This window comes from Colossoma macropomum, unplaced genomic scaffold (assembly GCF_904425465.1).
Source record: "Colossoma macropomum unplaced genomic scaffold, Colossoma_macropomum, whole genome shotgun sequence".
NCBI classification, from domain to species: domain Eukaryota; kingdom Metazoa; phylum Chordata; class Actinopteri; order Characiformes; family Serrasalmidae; genus Colossoma; species Colossoma macropomum.
In genome coordinates this window covers 2,299,207-2,320,854 of record NW_023494787.1, presented here as the reverse complement: position 1 = coordinate 2,320,854, position 21,648 = coordinate 2,299,207, and the positions used below count along the sequence as shown (strand labels likewise).

Here is a 21,648-nt window from a genome sequence, read left to right as displayed (position 1 = left end):
TCAAACTCCACGTTGTTGATTTTCTGAGTGTAAACAAGTTACACATCCTATATTATATTTAACTGTGTTCTCTGTAGATGACGTTATTTCCACTTAGAAAATCAAAAACAACATTAATTTGACCAGAGATACCCAAACTTTTTTACTAATATTTATATTTTATTTATATTTTATTTTTGTTGTATTTATATTTACTCAAATGAAAATGCAACACTGCAAAAAGACAATCTTAGCGAGTGAAGTCATTTTAAATAAAGTCAATATATCTAATATTTCACATTATGAGACTATTATAAGGATAAGATTATTCATATTATTTCAAGACATTTTTACTTGTTTTTTTATTGCTGTTTAGTGACGTTCACTTCTACAGGCTGAATGGTGGGGCTAAACTGCTGTAGCCTGAATGGGTGGGGCTAAACTGCTGTAGCTGAATGGTGGGGCTAAACTGCTGTAGCTGAATGGTGGGGCTAAACTGCTGTAGCTGAATGGTGGGGCTAAACTGCTGTAGCTGAATGGTGGGGCTAAACTGCTGTAGCTGAATGGTGGGGCTAAACTGCTGTAGCTGAATGGGTGGGGCTAAACTGCTGTAGCCTGAATGGGTGGGGCTAAAGTGATGTAGGCTGAATGGTGGGGCTAAACTGATGTAGGCTCAATGGGTGGGGCTAAACTGATGTAGGTGGAATGGGTGGGGCTAAACTGCTGTAGCCTGAATGGGTGGAGCTAAACCGCTGTAGTTTGAAAGGGCGGGGCTAAAGTGGTGTAGGCTGAATGGGTGGGGCTAAACGGCTATAGGCTGAATGGGTGGGGCTAAACTGATGTAGGTGGAATGGGCGGGGCTAAACTGCTGCTAACTTTGCTTGTTTTAAGCATTATTTGTTCAAACAAGTAAAAGTAGACGCCAGTGGAGTTAGAGTCCAGTGACAGTGTCGTTTTCCATTACAAGATAATTTTTAAGAAATAATGCAGATAACTTTGTTTTTTCTGAGGAATAAAGTTTAAAACAAGCATAATTAACCAAACCAACACAGAAGAAGTAAAAATGACTAGAAATAAGTTGAATAACCTCATAATATTCTTACCCAATCTCATAATGAGCAATTGATGATATATTCAGTAAATCTGAGATCATATCACTCCACAAGATGCCGTTTTTGCAGTGAATAATGACATATTTTGATGTTTTCTCTCTGCTCCTCCAGAAGAAACATCTGATGCAAAAACAGAACTTCATCTTTGAAGCTACAGAGAAGATCCTTGGCAGATAAAATCTCTTTTAATCATTTTGTGGAACAAAAATCAAAACTCTAGATTGTTGCTCTTTACCCGTAAATAATAAGTCAGCTCGTCTTATAACGGTCTGCTTCACTGCAGGTTTTCTCCAGCTGTTAACAGATGTTGTTACTGACTGAAAGGTTATGATAGAGGGATAAACACACCTGGCTCAGCACTGACGGAGTTACCTGCTTCACACCTGTGTACAAACAACTAATACTGTCAGAGTGAATTAGTAAATACATCACAGTGTCCAGTTCAGTGTGATATAGAAGAAACTGTGGAAAACTTGGCTGTAACATCAAATAAGGCTCTCTTCTTTAAAAGGAAATTCCACCCACTTTTTGAAATTTCTGCATACTTAAATGGTTAAGATGTTATCAGAGTGGTTCAGAGTGGTGGGTGTGAAACGATCAGTTCTAGATAAACTTACAGAGTCAGAACTGTTCACAGTGGTGGTGATAGGAACTAGACGTCCACCTCTAAAAGCTCCCTCACAGAAAGTTCCTACATGAAATGGTTATGAATTCACTGTCTGATGACTGAGACACTGTTTTATGATAGTTTAGAGAACTTAAACTCCATTCATGGTGGAGGGATGCATGCAGGGCGCTGTGAGGCAAAATAGTCCCCAAAGAAAACTTATTATTTCAGATTTTCCACTATTTTCCATCATCAACATTCCATATAAACTCAGATGACTCGTGTAGGTTCACTGGTGGTTCTGGATAGTAAATAAAATGTCTATATCTGTGTTGTAGTCATGGCGACCCCTGGTTCCCATCACCACCACTGTAAAGACATCTGAACCATTTCACACCAAACCACTCTGAATCACTCTGTTTACACCTCACACACTGAGTTATGCTCAACCAAACACTGTGATGCACTAAAAGAGTGTTTAAAACAGTAACATTTGCATTTACAGTGAATGTATAAAAGTCCTGGGTGAAAACTGACAACTTAACAAATACTTTAAAATACGTTAACATTAGTTATGGTTTTACGTCAGAACCTATTTGTGTCCAACATCTTGTATGATAAGGGAAAATGCCACAGGACGTGTTCTGGTTGGTCTATAGTGATGAAATTTGGTGTAGTTTTGTCTTGGACGAACATCTAACACAATCCAAAGAATTATTTTTCCCATTACATCTAGCTCTTCTACTTTTATTCTCAATCAGATCTGAAATTTCTATCGTATTGTTAATAATCAGTAGTCCTGTGACCCAATGCTGAATGTAATGATTTATTGAGTGATGAAAACTCACTGTTTAGCTGCTTGGTTTGATGGATTTGAGTAATTTCTTCAGATTTGTGCTCAGAGCTTCAGATAAGGGCCTTAATGGTTTAACCAAAATAAGTCATGATTAAACGGACCGCTGAGGGTGAAGCAGGTCAGCAGCCACAGAGCCGATACGAGACACTGATGTGTGGCTTGTTTTTCTGCTGATGAGCTGTGTAAAGTTTATTCAGGCTCACGGTTCCTGTTTGACGAAGAATCCGTCCGTGCTGTTTGAAGAACTCTGTCGGAAGCTGAAATCGTCGGCTTTAGCGGCTTCATCCTTCAGCTGAAGAGCAGCGACTGCAGGACGGAGCACAGGTCATTACTGACACTCATATTACATTTATTTGTGCTACAGCTCAGAAAACATCAAATCACTTTTCTTATTGATAATCTTTATTTTATTAAACATAAAACTGAATGTAACCCTATTTGAGCTGGATTAGTTTTACCAGAGGAGGTCCGGTAATGTAACAAGTGTGTGATTTGACTTATTCATAGAGGATAAAGGATCTCTGTAATTTCCCCAAATTATCCCAAATAGCCCAGATTGAAACATCACTGCGTGGACGTTTATGTCAACATTATGCGACAGGAGCCAAACTTCTGATCAGTAACAACGCGCTGTGTGACTACCTGGAAATTATACAACAGTTAGTTTTGGCCACACAAGCTGATTGGTTGAGAAGCGTTCTAACTGTGCTGTTATTTCACTATAACATCACAGGTTTTTCACAAACACTATCAATCCGCTGAGACGCCGTTGCTAAGCAATGACTGTGACAGCTGTAGGAGACGCTCAAGACATTTGAACGTTTTTACTTCTCACTTTGCCACAAACAGAAAATGGACACTTTTAAGATCACATTTGACCGACAGTCGATTTGGTCAGACTCTGAAGATGAGACGACATTAAATTCCCAAACTGTCATCACCACTGAGCAGCTTTTCAGTTGGCAGCTGAGACAGAAGAACAGCTAAACAACCTGGAATCAGCCAGAAATGAACCCAACACCATTCGCCAAACTAAATGGGCTGTAAGATGCTTTACAGACTGGCTGGAACAAAACAACATTAATACTGATCTGGCAAAAACTGACAAAACTGAGCTGAACTTGATATTGAGGCAGTTTTATGGCTCAGTCTGTACTTCAAAAGGTGAGGCTTACAGCAGACTGTGCAGCGAGTGGGCGGAGCTCGTTACTCTGATGTAGCAACAAGCTGCTCGTTAAGGAACTATAATTTGGTGAAGGAACTGCGAACATTAAAACATATTAAACGCCGCGTTCACGGCCCAGTTTATTAATTTATTACTGTATTTATTTAACTGCTATCGCCAATAAGATCAAGGCTGGGATGATCTATGGTGACCAAATCACAGCCATGATGTTATTTGGCGATAACAAACTCCCTCTGTGTTCTATTGCTTAAGTAAACTAGCATTAGGCTAATAAAGTGGGTTCATTTAACTTACCAAATACCTCCAAGACAGAAAACACACTGCCTTGGAAGAGGAGCTTTCGAGATATTTAATTTTCCTTCTCCTTGTAATTTGGCCATCACCAAAAATGTTGTGAATTTCAGTAGTTTGCCATGAACTTGAGGAATTGGGTCAAATCGAGGTCCATTTTAGCTGATCTCTTTGTCTTCAGGTCACACAAAAGGAAAGTTTTCTATAGAGCTCAAGTCGGCTTCTTTCTCGCCAGCTTCTTGTTCGCATTTTCATTTCATTACCGTAACTGCTGCACCATTTAAGGTGGAACGGGAAAATTCAAACAAGAATCTGGTGAATAGGAAGCAACTTCAGCCTCATCTGTTTTCTATTAGCTGAGTTTATGATATTACAGAGATGTGGATTCATGCAGGACTGCTGTTACTGAGGTGATCTGAGTTTATTATAGGAGGTATTTCACTCTGGAATTATTACTGAGCAGACAGTAAAACCTACAGGAATGGCAGATTTGTACTGGATTAAAACCACAGAGCTCACAGAGGTAATCACTCAAATCACAGCATGCCCCCCAGGTAATACTAATCCAGCTCAAATAGGGCGTCTGTCTATACATATTAGAGAATGCACTACATTTGCCACTTTTTCAGGCTAAAAAACAAGCAAAAATGTCATTATAGCATGTTAAACATTTTAACAGCGGTCATCATACTTTATTTTACATGTCCTGCATTGCTGTCTGTACTATCAATGTTTTCTGTAACTTCATGAGTGCTTTGGTCCTTTTGTACCTGACGGGGACTATAAGTGAAAACTAAACTAAACTAACACACTTACAGAAATGTTTATTGTGTGCATTATTGTGGGCACTATATCTTAGCACTATTTTAGTTTCTTTTAATCCTTTATTCTATTTTATTTCATTTTATTTTATTTTATATTTCAATTTCTGTTAGCTTTAGCTTCTAAATTTAAATTTTTTACATCTACATCTTTTAACATGTTCTCCTAAGCTTTATCTGGAGTTTTTAAAAAAGTTTGCTAGCTCAGCTATCCCAAGGACTGATTAGCAGTTTAAAGGTTGGTGTCACTTTGAAGTAAGATTGTGTTCAGTTATGTCTGCTGGTCAGTGGTAAAAGCGGTAACTTTGGCCCTTTTCCTCACTTAGAGTGCTGGAAATGACTCGAGTATAATTGTGATTACTCTTATTACGTCTGTAACGATCTTTACAAAAGCCTTCCAGAGGCAGTGGATCTCAGGAACTTTTCTGTTTGTGTAAGGCTCTTTGAATTGCCACTGCATATGAAGGGTGGTGTACAAATAAACTTGCCTTACTGTTAGAAAAACTACAATCATATTTAGAAGATTTATTATGTTTATAGTACACTGTTATTTCTTACTCTAACTTTTATAAATATACTTTTAATTAGATGTTTTCTTAAATAACGGACAGACAACAGACAGACAGACAACAGACAGACAGACAGACAGAGGAGCTAACTTACTAACTCTGGTGCATGGTGGTTTAGCTTTCGCTTGGTGGTTAGCTTTCTCTTTGTAACTCAAACACAGAGAGACTAAAGAAGTAACATAGTTCAGTTAAAGCTGTGTGGGTAGTGCAAACCACACCAGCCTTGTGATTGGTGAGGGGACTGCTTATGTAAGCACTGCTCAAGATTAGGACCACCCAGCTCCCAAAAGTGGAGAATTAGAAGGAATACACTGGCCATTTATTAGCCAATGGAACATCATTCATAGTGCGTTCTGATTATATGTGTACTGATGGCTGAAGAGGAAGATTAACCTACTTATACTGAAAATACAGATTTAGGTTTGCTCAGGCTTTTAAGGGTTAATCTGCTGAACTCAACTCTTCAAACTGCAGACCACTGTCTGGTCATCCCTGGTCCTGGAGATCGACCTTCTTGCAGAGTTTAGCTCCAACCTGTATCCAATAAGCTGCTCCGCCCCCGTACTGAACTCTAATACCTCTGATCCAGCCAATCAGGGATCTGGCAAGAGGCTGATTAGATGGAGCAGGTGTGGCAGATTGTGGTTGGAGCTGGACTCTGCAGGAAGGCAGATCTCCTGGACCAGAGTTGGAGACCACCGCTGTAGGCCGTATGCTGAGGGTCACCTGGCGTGTGGTTTGTCGAGTCTCTGTCGGCCGAGTCGAGAGGAGCGTTGGCAGGAGCAGATGATGGTGAGGGGGCTGATGGGTAATGGGGCGGAGTCATGTTCTCATCTCCACACAGGTTCCTCCGAGGAAGCCCCGCCCCACACAGGTTCACCGGCCGCTTACCAATCGCAATCTTCCTTTCTGAAATTTCACAGCAGCTCGGTTAATATATGAATTCACTGTTACATGGAGGGGGAAGTGGGTAACAAGTGGCTGAAAGTTTATTTGTAGATTTTTTAATATATAAAAAATATATATTTTATATTTATATATATATAAATATAAAAGTATGAAGTTTTCTATGTGTTTAAAGTGGCATTCCGGCCTAAAACTACAGTTTAATATGTTATTTGTGTTGTCATGCAATATGTGTGCAGTGCTAAACTAGTACATTTACAGAAATGTTTATTATGTGTATTACCCCTAAAAATCTAAATCAAATAAACTAAACTGATAACTTATAAAATGTAAACCATATTGTACAATATAATCCCAAGTTAAATTGATAAATAATGTACTGTAATTTACTATTGCTAGGAAAAATACTGTTATTTAGATGATTAATTATCTAATCCAGTTAATCATCAGTTTGACAAAGTTCATAATTTCATAACTTTTTCTTTCATTAAAATGTTCTCTCGTTAATACCAAGCATGCATTTTGTAAATACATCAATACAACCACTGGGAATCCCTGTGGTGTCACCCAATCCAGACTGCTAGTGACTGAGCTACAGGCTAATAAACACAACCAAACCACTGTGTTTATTGTATTGTCTTGCACTTGTGTTCCTGTGTTGGTCCTGGAGGAATGTTGCTTTGTTTCACTGTATACTTGCATAGAGCTGAAATGACAACAAAGCCTTAACTTGAAAAAAAAAAGCATTATTGTAACTCTTACCGAACAAAATCATCTCAAATCAGCACAAAATGAACACCAGAGATGAATTTTCACCCTTTCAGTTACAGAAAAGGAGCCAAACTGAAGGGGAGGAATCTAGATAGCCAGGCTAGTTTTGTGTGTTCTCGTCTAGGGGTAGGGTGTCCCGATTCTTGTTGAGATAGAGGGGTAGGGTGAAGTGTTGGGGCTACATGACCCTCCAAACGGAGGTTTTTCAGAGACTCCAAACAGACAGTTATGAGAAAAAAAGAAAAACTGGCAAGATGGAGAACAAGAGACCAAAGAAACACACAGATGTGAGAATTTTCTCTGTTAAAAATTATAATAACCATCATATTATCTCAGTTTAATGTTGTTTCAGTGTATTTTGGTCCTTTTCTTCATAACAAGCATTAAAAATCAAGTGATGCTGACAACTCGGTAGCTAAATTTTCCATTCCACCTTAAATGGTTGCATTCTGGCACCTCAGGCATCAGAACTGCTGCTCCATTTAAGGTGGGACGGGAAAATTTGAACGAAAATCTGGTGAATATCTGACTTCAGCTTCAGATCACTGAAGAATTAGGGGTGGGCAATAATAAATAATTGCCCCCCTCTTTGAAGATCATATGATTCCCTAAATGTAACTAAAGCCCAGCAGTGAGGAGCTGAACTTTACCCTCCTCTGCTGTCACTGCAGACTGGCAGGGTCGCCTACAGAGCAGCGCTGGTAGCTGTTAATGAAGTGATGCTCTTTGTATTTGAGGGTCCCATTTCAGAGGAAGATTCAACCACTACCCTGTAACTCAGTTCCAAGGGGTTAGGGTGACTCTCGAAAACAAGGGGTAGGGGTAAAAATAAGAAATGGGACTGGGGCTTAGTCTTTAAACCAGAAGATTCTCCAGCAAAAATGAATATAAACTGTTTGCTGTAAACATGCTGACTCTCCTCCTCCAGCAGTGCTGCTGAGTCTCTAGAGGGAGATTTTCCAGTTTATAGACTAAATTTAGTCGAATACAGGAGGAAGGCAGATAGAATACGCTGTGCACTAAAATAACACTGACATTTTGTTATTAAATAATATATATAAATAAAGCAAAGATGTGTGTTTGATTTTGGCACGTAGATCATGAAACGTATTTTCGGCCAAGCTTTAGCGACATTATTGGTCAACCATTCACAAAGAATAGTGGAAAACGGGAAACAACTCAATGGAATCAGGATTTTCTGGAACTGAACAGCCCTACACACTTAAAAAGATGGTTCTTCCAGGGTTCTTTAGTAAAGAAAATGGTTCTATATAGACTTATGAACACTCATCGAATCATCTGCATGCTTAAACGGTTCTCTGCATGGTAAAATGGCTCTATATAGAACCTTTTTTTGGAAAATGGTTCTATATATGGTTCTGCTATTGTTAGACATTTGACATGATAACAACAGAAGAACCCTTTTTTGGTGCTATATATAACCACATACAACACATTCTCCATCAATCTGAAGAACCACTTCACCATGTAAAGAACCATTTAAGCATGCAAAGGGTTCTTTGAGTGTTCTATATAGAACCGTTTTCTTTCTTGAACAACACTGGAAAAGCCATTAATCAGGGATTCCCAGGGTACATTCTTAAAAAGATGGTTCTTCAAGGGTTCTTTAGTCCAGAAAATGGTTCTATATAGAATCATGAATGCTCAAAGAACACTTGGCATGATTAAAGGGTTCTTTGCTTGGTGAAATGGTTATTCAGATTGAGGGAGAATGTGCTGTAGATGCTTCTAGATAGAACATTTTTGAAAATTGTTGACTATTGTTACAAGCCAAAGAACCCTTTCTTGGTAGTATATAGAACCTTTTTTGCTAAGTGTGAACCAATAAAAGGATTTGGGAGCCTGATGTTGTAATTATTAAGAATTAAGAATTAATAATCTTAATTTTAGGATTTGCACATGACTATATGAATGAAGTCACAACTGCCATGTAAATTCTGCACCTCATTCATTATTCGTTTAACATTCGTTTTTAAAGTTTTTAAAGTTTTACCAATCAAACTGTGGGTGATGAAATATACAGTCATGCTTTGGCTAATAAAACGATTAAAGCAGCATTGCTGTCACACTGTACTGTAATAGACTCCAGAGTCCCGTCTGATGATGAACGCTCCTGTTAAAGCCGCTCGTTAGACGCTGAGAGGTAACGAGGGTGATGAGGTGACGGAGCAGGTGCTGACAGAGTGGGAAATGTGACCTACTTTTCTTTTGCCCTTTATACTGCTGGGACTTCTTCCTCTGCTTCGGTACGCCTGCAGAAAGATCCCGCGATGCTGGAAAATCAACACAGTGATAATCAGAGCACTAAACCTGCTGCACACACTTTAAACACCCTTTAACGAGGAGACTACAGCTAATTAATCATCCTTATTCCAAACAGGCAGATGTCACACGGAATCTAATGAGAGACGATCGCTGCTGGATTTTGAAGCAATAGTTAAAAAAAAGAAACAATACAAAATGTAATTTAGAACAAACAAAAAGGAAAAGTCACCCATTGAAGGGGAATGCCACCAAACTTTTAACATTTCTGCATATTCAGTTGCTGAGATGTAAACAAAGATATTCAGAGCATCACATTAACATGTCACATCACTCTCTGTCCTGGTCTCTCTCTGTCTCTGTCTTTGCCTTTGTTTTCTTTGTTTTCTTGGTTTCCCAGTGCCGTGTGTTTCTGTATGTCTGCCATGTGCCTTTGTTGTTGTTTTGGTCTGTCTCCTCCCTGGTCCTGCCCCCTGTCGCCTGCTCCACCTGCATGTAGTCTTAGCCCCGCCTTCTTATTGGTCTCAGGTGTTTCTTGTTCCCCCTCAGCGTATTTATACCCCTCTGTTTGTTCAGTCCCTTTGTCTTGCATTGTCTATCAGTGTGTCCCAATTCAGGGGCTGGATCCTTGGAAGGACGTGGTCTATGAAGGCGTGTCCTTTAAAGCCGTTCGCTTCTCTGCTGACGCCACCATGTTCTCGAATCCTTGCCGGCACGCAGTGAACCTCAGGATATGTTGGCTGGCGAAGGATCCGCCCGTTGGATCCTCCGTTGCCATGGAAACGAAGGACACGTTTCTCGGCTGCATATGAAGGAGCTTCAAAAAAGTCGCGCCGCTGGCCTTCAAATGCAGTCCCTGAACTGGGACACAGCTGTTTTCACTGGTCTTAGGTTTTGTTTCTGGTTTAGTTCTGTTTTCCTTTGCTTTGTGTCATCATGGATTTATCTGTTCCACAAATCTCTGCCACTGAGTTTCTTGACTTTGTTGAATCTCATTTAAATAAAATCAACTCGCACTTGCATCCAGCCTCTTCGCCCCCAACGTTACACTTATTATCTATAAAGATGGACAAAAGTACAGAAAACACTCAGGTTTGAAGCTGCTACTGCGTTTAGCTGTGCTAATGTACTGTAGTCCATCTTTATAGATAACAGTGAGTCTGACAGTCTCAGAATCCAAACACACAATTTGTATTTGTTTGCTGAGTTTAACACATTGGAAAATAATAAAATCTGAGATGTGCCACAACTTTTGCATAAGCCATATTTTATGTTTTATTTTTCTCAGTATGTTAAATTCAGTAAATAAACTGTATTTGTGTATTAAAATGTGCAGAAGTGTGTCTCTGTAGAGGACGTGTTCACTTATTTACACAACGTCATGTGTAACTTAATCAACACAATTTGTAAAGGGGAGTTCAAACTTTTAAGGCTACAGGCTGCTGCAAGCCGGACGCACCAGGAGAAGAAACGTCAGTGCACAGCCTTAAAAAACGCCCCACTCAGCATTTTGTCTGTATAATATTAAACCCAGACCACCAATCCATAGTAGACTACATGTGGCTTTAAACTCACACAGAGAAAGACCCCCAGACTAAAGTCTTTAAGATAAACAGAAACGTGAACATGAAACTATCTGATACCAAGCCTGATGCAGCAGTGCATGTGGTAGCCTGTGAGCGGTGCCCTTTAGTCGGCTGTGATAGTCTTTAGACGGTGTGCAGTAGCCTTTAGCTGGCTGTGGTAGTCTTTAGAAGGTGTGTGATAGCCTGTAGACAAGGTGTGGTAGGCTTCAGATGACTGTGGTAGTCTTTAGACGGTGTGCAGTAGCCTTTAGCTGGCTGTGGTAGTCTTTAGATGGTGGACAGTAGCCTTTAGTTTGTGTGTGGTAGTCGTTAGACAGTGTACAGTAGTCTTTAGATTGTGTGCAGTAGCCTTTAGACGGGATGTGTCAGTCTTTAGTCGGTGTGTGGTAGTCTTTAGCCAGTGTGTGGTAGTCTTTAGCCAGTGTGCAGTAGTCTTTAGACAATGTGCGGTAGTCTTTACAGTGTGTGGTAGTCTTCAGATGGTTTGCAGTAGCCTTTAGCCGGTGTGTGGTAGTCTTTAGACGGTGTGTGGTAGTCTTAAGACGGCGTGCAGTAGCCTTTAGCCGGTGTGTGGTAGTCTTTAGACGGTGTGGAGTAGCCTTTAGCTGGTGTGTGGTAGTCTTTAGATGGTATGATGTATTCTTTAGATGGTATGATGTAGTCTTCAGATGGTATGTGGTAGTCTTTAGATGGTATATGGTAGTCTTTAGATGGTATGTGGTAGTCTTTAGATGGTAAGTTGTATTCTTTAGATGGTATGATGTAGTCTTTAGATGGTATATGGTAGTCTTTAGATGGTATGATGTAGTCTTTAGATGGTATGTTGTAGTCTTCAGATGGTATGATGTAGTCTTTAGATGGTATATGGTAGTCTTTAGATGGTATGATGTAGTCTTTAGATGGTATGATGTAGTCTTCAGATGGTATGATGTAGTCTTTAGATGGTATGATGTAGTCTGGTATGATGTAGTCTGGTATGATGTAGTCTGGTATGATGTAGTCTTTAGATGGTATGTTGTAGTCTTTAGATGGTAAGTTGTAGTCTTTAGATGGTATGTGGTAGTCTTTAGATGGTAAGTTGTAGTCTTTAAATGGTATGTGGTAGTCTTTAGATGGTATGATGTAGTCTTTAGATGGTATGATGTAGTCTGGTATGATGTAGTCTTTAGATGGTATGATGTAGTCTTTAGATGGTATATGGTAGTCTTTAGATGGTATGATGTAGTCTTTAGATGGTATATGGTAATCTTTAGATGGTATGATGTAGTCTTTAGATGGTATGATGTAGTCTTCAGATGGTATGTGGTAGTCTTTAGATGGTATGATGTAGTCTGGTATGATGTAGTCTTTAGATGGTATGATGTAGTCTTTAGATGGTATGTTGTAGTCTTCAGATGGTATGATGTAGTCTTTAGATGGTATGTTGTAGTCTTTAGATGGTATGTTGTAGTCTTCAGATGGTATGATGTAGTCTTTAGATGGTATGTTGTAGTCTTTAGATGGTATGATGTAGTCTTTAGATGGTATGATGTAGTCTTTAGATGGTATGATGTAGTCTGGTATGATGTAGTCTTTAGATGGTATGTTGTAGTCTTTAGATGGTACGTTGTAGTCTTTAGATGGTATGTGGTAGTCTTTAGATGGTATGTTGTAGTCTTTAGATGGTAAGTTGTGTTCTTTAGATGGTATGATATAGTCTTTAGATGGTATGATATAGTCTTTAGATGGTATGATGTAGTCTGGTATGATGTAGTCTTTAGATGGTATGTTGTAGTCTTTAGATGGTATGATGTAGTCTGGTATGATGTAGTCTTTAGATGGTATGTTGTAGTCTTTAGATGGTAAGTTGTAGTCTTTAGATGGTATGATGTAGTCTTTAGATGGTATGTGGTAGTCTTTAGATGGTATGTTGTAGTCTTTAGATGGTAAGTTGTAGTCTTTAGATGGTATATTGTAGTCTTTAAATGGTATGTGGTAGTCTTTAGATGGTATGTGGTAGTCTTTAGACATGTGCGATAGGCTTTAAGCAGCAGGGGTCATATCACAGAACTTCTTAACGCTGTAATCTTATCTGATCTGTTTGGTCTCCATGATGCAGATTAGAACCGGTGACCAAGACATAAGACGCAGCTCTGCACTGCCCTCTAGTGGAGCACAGAGGTCAGACAACTCACAGTTCTTCAATGTGAGAACAGATAATCCTCAAGAGAAGCTAATTTGCAGATCATAAATCATAATTTACTATTTGATTCTTTACACTTTCATGACTATTTGAATGTTCAAACGTTCTGACCCATCCTTACTGTCCATAGTGCTGTGTTTAAAGACTCTCCTACTCACCCTGCATTGCGGGGGGCTGTAACTGGTACCCGGTCAGTTGGCACCAGCCTACAGGGTAAAGGTCAGGCGACTCACAGTCCACCCACTGATCATATTCATCCTCCCAGCCGTCAAAGTGGATCCGCAGTAACCTGTGCACAATCCGCGTCACCGTGGCAACACACACCAGCCGTGGCTCCATGAGGTCCACGGCCTCCAGCTTCATGCCGGGAACGAAGCCGTGGTTGGGGACGTCCTGACGTACATGAGGAAAAAGATTCAGCACAGCAATGAAACTGGACACCTACATAGTATTTTCATTAGAATACACTTCATTTTGGCCATTTAAGGATCACAGTATGTCATACAGTTGTTAGTAACATTAGCCTCGTAGCTAACTTGGCTGATCCACTACATTTTTAGTAAGGGGTAAAATGTTTACATTTTATTTTATGCAAACTATCGCTTTAAAAGTGGTCATTCAACCACTTTGCATCAGGTATGTCTTCAGTATCCATGCCAAGTGCGGAAAAACGAACTTAGATCATTTAACATTAGTTAAAGCAGCTAACATATGAAACTATACACTGACCTGTCATAACATTATGACCACCTCCTTGTTTCTACACTCATTGTCCACTTTATCAGCTCCACTTACTATATAGGTGCACTTTGTAGTTCTACAGTTACAGACTGTAGTCCATCTGTTTCTCTGATACTTTGTTAGCCCCCTTTTACCCTGTTCTTCAGCGGTCAGGACCCCCATGGACCCTCACAGAGCAGGTACTATTTGGGTGGTGGGTCATTCTCAGCACTGCAGTAACACTGACGTGGTGGTGGTGTGTTAGTGTGTGTTGCGCTGGTGCGAGTGGATCAGACACAGCAGTGCTGCTGGAGTTTTTAAACACCTCAGTGTCACTGCTGGACTGAGAATAGTCCACCGACCAAAAATATCCAGCCGACAGCGTCCTGTGGGCAGCGTCCTGTGACCACTGATGACCAGCGCAACACACACTAACACACCACCACCACGTCAGTGTTACTGCAGTGCTGAGAATGACCCACCACCCAAATAGTACCTGCTCTGTGAGGGTCCATGGGGGTCCTGACCGCTGAAGAACAGGGTAAAAGGGGGCTAACAAAGTATCAGAGAAACAGATGGACTACAGTCTGTAACTGCAGAACTACAAAGTGCTCCTATATAGTAAGTGGAGCTGATAAAATGGACAATGAGTGTAGAAACAAGGAGGTGGTCAGAATGTTATGCCTGATCAGTGTATAATAATCCACAGTGTAAAGTAGCTCAATCTGTCGTAATGACCAGGCTTTCCAGTCTAAAATCACTTCTCTACCTCTCAGTCACTGAAGAATATAGAGTCCAGTCTCACCTTGTTAAACAGCTTTACTGGAGCTGCCACTGAACTGGTTTCCCTGAGGTAGTCGAACCATCGGAACGGGAGTTTTATGTAGCCTGGACAAGAAAACAGACCTTACTTCAGCTGGACAAACGCTTAGAACTAGACGCACCGACCTGATATACTAGGTCTAGGTTGAGACTGGAGACTCAGGCGCGAGTGCGGGTTGAGTCTCGAGTCTCTGAGGAGTGGGTCAGAGCTGAGTTTCGAGTCTTCAAGATGCAGGTCAGAGTCGAGTCAGAAGTTGCCGGTCTCTAGGGTGCAAGCGCGGGTCAAGTCTTGAGTTTCGGAGGTGTGAATCTGAGTCGAGTTTCAAGTCCCTGAAGTGTGAGTCTGAGTTGAATCAGGAGTCTCTGAGGTGCGAATCTGAGTCTCAAGTCTCTGAGGTGCGAGTTTGAGTTGACTCTCTGAGTGGCCAGTTGGGTCTCCAAGATGCAAGTTAGAGTCAAGTCAGAAGCTGCGGGTCTCTAGGGTGCAAGTGCAGGTCGAGTTTTGGGTCTGTGAAGCGTAAGTCTGAGTCAAGACTGAAGTCTCTGAGGTCTGGGTCGAGTCTCGAGTCTCTGAGGTGCAAGTCTGAGTTGAGTCTCTGAGGTGTGAATCTCAGTCGACACGAGAATCAGACAATATGCGACGAGTCCTTGAGTCACTTACTGAAGTCTGCATCTCTCCCTTCTACTGTATATAAGCCTGTGCTGTATAATTAGGTCTGAGTTCATTACTAATACGAGCGCCAACAGATCTGATCAGATCAGTACTTGGTATCGGCCAATACTTTGAGTATTGATTATATCAGTTGTGTGTGTCTGAAGGGATCTGTACCGCGAGGTGGAGTGAGCTCAATGCTGTTGATTTCACAGAAACCAGCCGGGAAGATGGAGGGAGAGGTGCCATGGTAACAGAACCAGTCTGAACCATCCGCTGCCTCCGAGCCGTCAATTCCGATCATGAGGTATCCGTCCGCCAGAACCTGAGAGAGAACCAACAGTGGTCAGTGGACGACAGGAGACGTAGAGGTTGGAGGATAAATATGAGTAAAGTGTGATCTGGAGGATGAATACGTATCACGTATGAGTTGGGGGAGGAATATGTAAGATCTACAAGTTCGCAGAAATGTATGTAGAACATAAAAGTTGGAGGATGTACGAGTTGAAGGATAATACATATAACTTACAAGCTGGAGGATGAATATGCATAATGTATGACTTGGAGGATGAACATGTTTAACGTCAGAGTCGGAGAATGAGTACGTATAATGTACGAATTGCTGGATGAATATGTATAACATATGAGTTGGAGAATGAATATGTATAATGTACGAGTTGGAGGATGAATATGTATAATGTACGAGTTGGAGGATGAATATGTATAATGTACGAGTTGGAGGATGAAAACATATAACTGAAAGTTACAGAGTGCTTCACACTGACATATTAAAATAAAACATAAGGGGAAAAGCACCACACAAGCAGTGCGCTGGTCCGAGTCCTTACCTTCCTGACTGTGGCGACACAAATGGCGGACAGATTGAGGGGGTCGATGGCCTCAAGCTTCATCCCATCCTTAAACCACTCACTGCTCTGATCTACATCCTTCACCTACAAACAGTTCACATCTGTTACAGCACATACCTGGACATCACCCCACACACACTGGACATCACCCCACACACTGGACATTACCCCACACACTGGACATCACCCCATATACCTGAACATTACCCCACACCCCTGGACATTACCCCACACACCTGGACATTACACCACACACCTGGACATTACCCCACACACCTGGACACTACACCACACACTGGACATTACACCACACACACCTGTATATTACACCACACACACCTGTATATTACACTACACACCTGGACATCACCCCACACACCTGGACACTACACCACACACTGGACATTACACCACACACACCTGTATATTACACCACACACACCTGTATATTACACCACACACACCTGTACATTACACTACACACACCTGTATTTTACACCACACACACCTGTATATTACACCACACACACCTGTACATTACACTACACACACCTGTACATTACACCACACATACCTGTATATTACACCACACACCTGGACATTACCCCACACACTGGACATTACCCCACACCCCTGGACATTATGCCACACCCCTGGACATTACACCACACCCCTGTGCATTACACCACACACTGGACATTACCCACACCCCTGGACATTACACTACACACTGGACATTACCCACACCCCTGGACATTACACCACACACTGGACATTACCCCACACCCCTGGACATTACCCACACCCCTGGACATTACACCACACACTGGACATTACACCACACACTGGACAGTCTCTGGCCACATTAATGAATAACACTTTACCTGAAGGTTCCTACATAAACACTTTATAAAAATACTCAATGTCATAACTTGTTTATAACACTGATAAAGACATTCATTTATGCTTCTGTCATCAATCAGAGACACCCTGTCTGTTGTCTATGTTACACTTCAGAAATGTTTTTGCTTTAATTGAAAGCTGCCTAAATGGGGATTTCATAACACGTGTGCAAGCACTGAATAACTCATTTAAAAAGCAATCTTCAAGTACTCAAAGTACTCAGAACTCGGCACAACTCAACACAGGATGTTTGTGAAGTAAACAGACAACAGACATTTGCTCCTTTTCTAACACAGTCTCATATATATATATATATATATATATATACATATATATATATATATGTATGTATGTATATGTGTGTGTGTGTGTGTGTGTGTATATACACACACACACACACCAATCAGGCATAACATTCTGACCACCTCCTTGTTTTTACGCTCATTGTCCATTTTATCAGCTCCACTTGTTAGCCCCCTTTTACCCTGTTCTTCAGTGGTCAGGACCCCCATGGACCCTCACAGAGTAGGTACTATATGGGTGGTGGTCTCTGACTTTACATCTACAAGGTGGACTGACAAGGTAGGAGTGTCTAATAGAGTGGACAGTGAGTGGACACTGAGGTGTTTAAAAACTCCAGCAGCACTGCTGTGTCTGATCCACTCAGACCAGCACAACACACACTAACACACCACCACCACGTCAGTGTTACTGCAGTGCTGAGAATGACCCACCACCCAAATAGTACCTGCTCTGTGAGGGTCCATGGGGGTCCTGACCACTGAAGAACAGGGTAAAAGGGGGCTAACAAAGTATCAGAGAAACAGATGGACTACAGTCTGTAACTGTAGAACTACAAAGTGCACCTATATAGTAAGTGGAGCTGATAAAATGGACAATGAGTGTAGAAACAACGAGGTGGTCAGAATGTTATGCCTGATCAGTGTATATATACATATACATATACATATATACGTATATATGGTTTAAGGGTGTGTGTGTGTGTGTGTGTGTGTGTGTATGTGTACCTTAGCAAACAGCTGTCCCGGTGCGTCCACCTGACCATCCAGCTTCTTCGCCACATCTATAACATGATTATGGTAGCATTCATATAACATCTAACAGCAGTTATAGATTATTAATTAACACCTGACATTTCTCCATCCTCTAACGCTCTTTCTTCCTTTAACAGGACTGTTTTTCTGTTCTAGTGTTTTATTAATATCAGGATCTCCCAGTTATTTTCCACATAATCAGGAAATTCATTTACTAATAATTGTAAGATAATTCTTTGAACGTTTTGCATCTACCACATGATTAGGGTACGGATATAGCAGAAAGTCATCACCCACAATTCTTTCAGCCCAAAAATAGCCAAAAATGGCACTTTCCGTTTCTGGCTGAAAATCTTGACCGAAAATCTAAGACTTCACAAATAATTTTATAGGTTAACTTTTCTCCCACCATTGTACCCATACAGTATTACGACACCCGTCAGTGATCAGTATCAGCATAAGCTTCAGGACAGAATCAGCAAAATACAGCATTACAGCTGCATCTCATCTCGTCTAGTTTACCAGCCAAGACATGTTCTGTGTCTGAGATCTGTTCTTTAGTTTTAGCACTGGAGCTACGAGGCTAAAGTAGCTAACAAGTAATGGAAGCTTATACCCCCATAGATCTTCATTCCTGGATGCTGCGTTGTCTGTTGTTCTCTATCTGAGGTGATACGTCTGCGCGGCCGCCATGTTGGAGAGGTCAAGATCCGCTTGTGAACAGATTCACTTGTATTGAGAGACGAAGCGTCTCAGGATTAAATCAGCCACAACTTCATTATTACTCAACCGATTTTCACCAAATCTGTTTAGTTATAATCCTCAGACACAGATTAATCTATTCTTGTTTGAGTGTTCCCGTTCCACCTTAAATGGTGCAGCACTCTCTGGTGCCTGAAGCTGCACCATTTAAGGTGGAACGGAAAACTGGCTGATGTACCATTTAAGGTGGAACGGAAAGCTGGCTGATGCACCATTTAAGGTGGACACCCGAACAAGAAGCTGGCAAATAAGAAGCTGACTTCAGCTTTGTGTAAGAAGGCGCTAACATTAATCTATTCTGAATATCTACACGGATTAAGGAATGCTGTAATTTACCACTACAAAGCTTTAACCATCACTGTAAATAAATAACTACTACATAAAGTTAAGATCTTAATGAAATGAGCTTAATATAAAACCAGAGGAAAACAATCACATCAACAGGTTCTCTGTGCCTCATTAACCACACGGCCATAAAAATAAACATCACACAGACAATACACATCACCAATTAGCGTGGTGCTAACTGCATGCCTAAATCATCACACAGTTGCCTCAAACTGTCATCAATAAAAATAAACAAAAAGTACATTTAGCACAGCTAAAAACGGTTCAGCTCGTGTTTATAGAAAGCAGTTTGAGGCAGCTGTGTAATGATTTAGGTATGCAGTTAGCACCATGCTAACTGGTGGGGTATAAGCTTCTATTATTTGTTAGCTATATTAGCCTCAAGCCAACTTCAGACCCCAAACATGCCTTGGCTGATCGACCACCTTTGAAAGCAGGGGACTGTGCTTTTGCTGAGCTATCGCTGTGACGTTCCTGTCCCTGCGGTCCAGCGTGCAGACTGACCGGAGCGTTTGAAGCGGTGTCCGATGCTGCGGGACCAGCCGATGCTGTGGATGAGGGGGCTGTACATGTGGCACCAGAAATCGTCCGATCCGTCCTGACTCTCCTCGTAGACAAGTCGGAGACGTCCCCCGATCACCTGCTGCACCAGGGCCACCCGCGTCCGACACAGGTGAGCCTTATCCACCACCTCCACCCGCATCAGCTTCTTAAAGGGGAACTGCATGCTCTCCTGCACCTGCACAGGGGCGAGAGAGAGAGAGAGACAGAGAGAGAGACAGAGAGAGAGAGACAACAGATTCAACACAATTTAACCTTAAAATCAGACAACATAATCAGTGGTTTCTGATCCTGGAGCTGTATTACAGAAACTTCCTCTCTCAGATCTGACAGGACAAGATAAGATGTTTCACAAATTCGTATTACAGAAGCAAATCTGATCTTAATTTAGGAATTTTATCTGATCTTACAGCATCTTATCTCCAGTTAGGAAATCTTAACCTATTCTATCAAAGTCGACAATCAGCTGTCATGTCTGTTGCCTAGCAACCAACCACACACACACGCGCACAGCTAAAACGTAAACACGTCATCAGAATAATGTTAAAACGTGAGTTTAGCTGCTGTTACTGATGTAAAAAAGGTCAAACCAAACTAAAGTGTGATAAACTGTAAGGTGTGAATACTGTGAGAGCGCCCCCTGCTGTTTATCAGAGCGTCGCCGCTCCCCAGTTTCAGTCTCCATTCCCCAAACGCTTTAGCCGAGCGCGCTAACGTTACTCCTCCTAATAAACAGACACACATTCAGCTCCGTCTCCTCATTATTCACCACCATCACTGTAATATTTCATCATCAACATTAACACACGAAGGTGATCAGAGGGGCGGTGGAGATCGAGTCTGCAGCGTCTGAGATCTTTAAAACGCAGAGTTAGAAAAGAAAATCATCTCACAGTGAAAGCAGCGTTTTACAGTAGAAATAAATGGAGCTCATTATGCTGGTAGTGAACTATGCTGCTGACTCAGCTGCCTAAAAACCATAGAAACGGACCTTAAACAGAAGTGAGGACCCTGTTGGGGTTCATCCTAAAGTTAGGACAGGATTTAGGAGGTTTAGTCTAGTTAGGATGTTTGTGTGATGCTGTTTTCTTATCTGGAGTTCATGATGAGATTATGAAGGTAGGAACTGTTATTCTGGAATAGCTACTGTCTGAAATTCAGTCCGTACTGACGTCGTCATGGAGACCAAACACATCAGATTTCAGAGTTAAGATGTTTCTGTAATACGGGTCCTGATGTCCTGCACTCGTCTGTGTTTGCCCTACTCTCATCCACCTGACCCAACATGACGGGATGGACGATTAGTCGCAGTCGCATGTAATATAGCAGGTTTAGCTTAAACACCAATGAAAATTAAAATGAAAACTAAAGCCTTGAGATCCGACTCAGACTCCCCACAGACTCAAGAGTCAACTCGGACTCACACCTCAGAGACTCGACCCGGACTCACCCCTCAGAGACTCGACTCGGACTCACCCCTCAGAAATTCACGACTTGACTCTGACTTGCACCTCAGAGGCTCAAGTCTCAACTCGGACTTGCACCTCAGAGACTCAGACTCAAACTCTCACCTTAGACTCGACTCAGACTCACACCTCAGAGACTCAACTTGGACTCCCCCTCAGAGACTCATGACTCGACTCTAACTTGCACCTCAGAAGCTCAAGACTCAACTCAAACTCTCATCTCAGAGATTCATGACTCGACTTGGACTGACACCTCAGAGACTCAGGAGTCAACTCAGACTCGCACATCAGAGAGTCAAGAGTGACTCAGACCTCAGAGACTCAACACTCAACTCGGAATC

General features: G+C 41.4%; 1 protein-coding gene across 1 annotated transcript in view; it reads right to left on the bottom strand.

The window, feature by feature from the left end:
• Positions 1-2,056: 2,056 nt before the first annotated feature.
• LOC118805197 (MBT domain-containing protein 1-like) overlaps positions 2,057-21,648 on the bottom strand; it is a 29,841-nt gene continuing 10,249 nt past the window's right edge. Inside the window, exons 9-17 of the mRNA XM_036565832.1 lie at positions 19,785-20,019; positions 18,144-18,199; positions 16,192-16,296; positions 15,521-15,668; positions 14,675-14,757; positions 13,308-13,542; positions 9,321-9,392; positions 6,148-6,330; positions 2,057-2,860 (exon numbers count right to left, since the gene is read on the bottom strand). Coding sequence (XP_036421725.1) covers positions 2,754-2,860; positions 6,148-6,330; positions 9,321-9,392; positions 13,308-13,542; positions 14,675-14,757; positions 15,521-15,668; positions 16,192-16,296; positions 18,144-18,199; positions 19,785-20,019 — 1,224 coding nt within the window. The 3' untranslated portion in view covers positions 2,057-2,753. The remainder of the gene's footprint in view (positions 2,861-6,147; positions 6,331-9,320; positions 9,393-13,307; positions 13,543-14,674; positions 14,758-15,520; positions 15,669-16,191; positions 16,297-18,143; positions 18,200-19,784; positions 20,020-21,648) is intronic.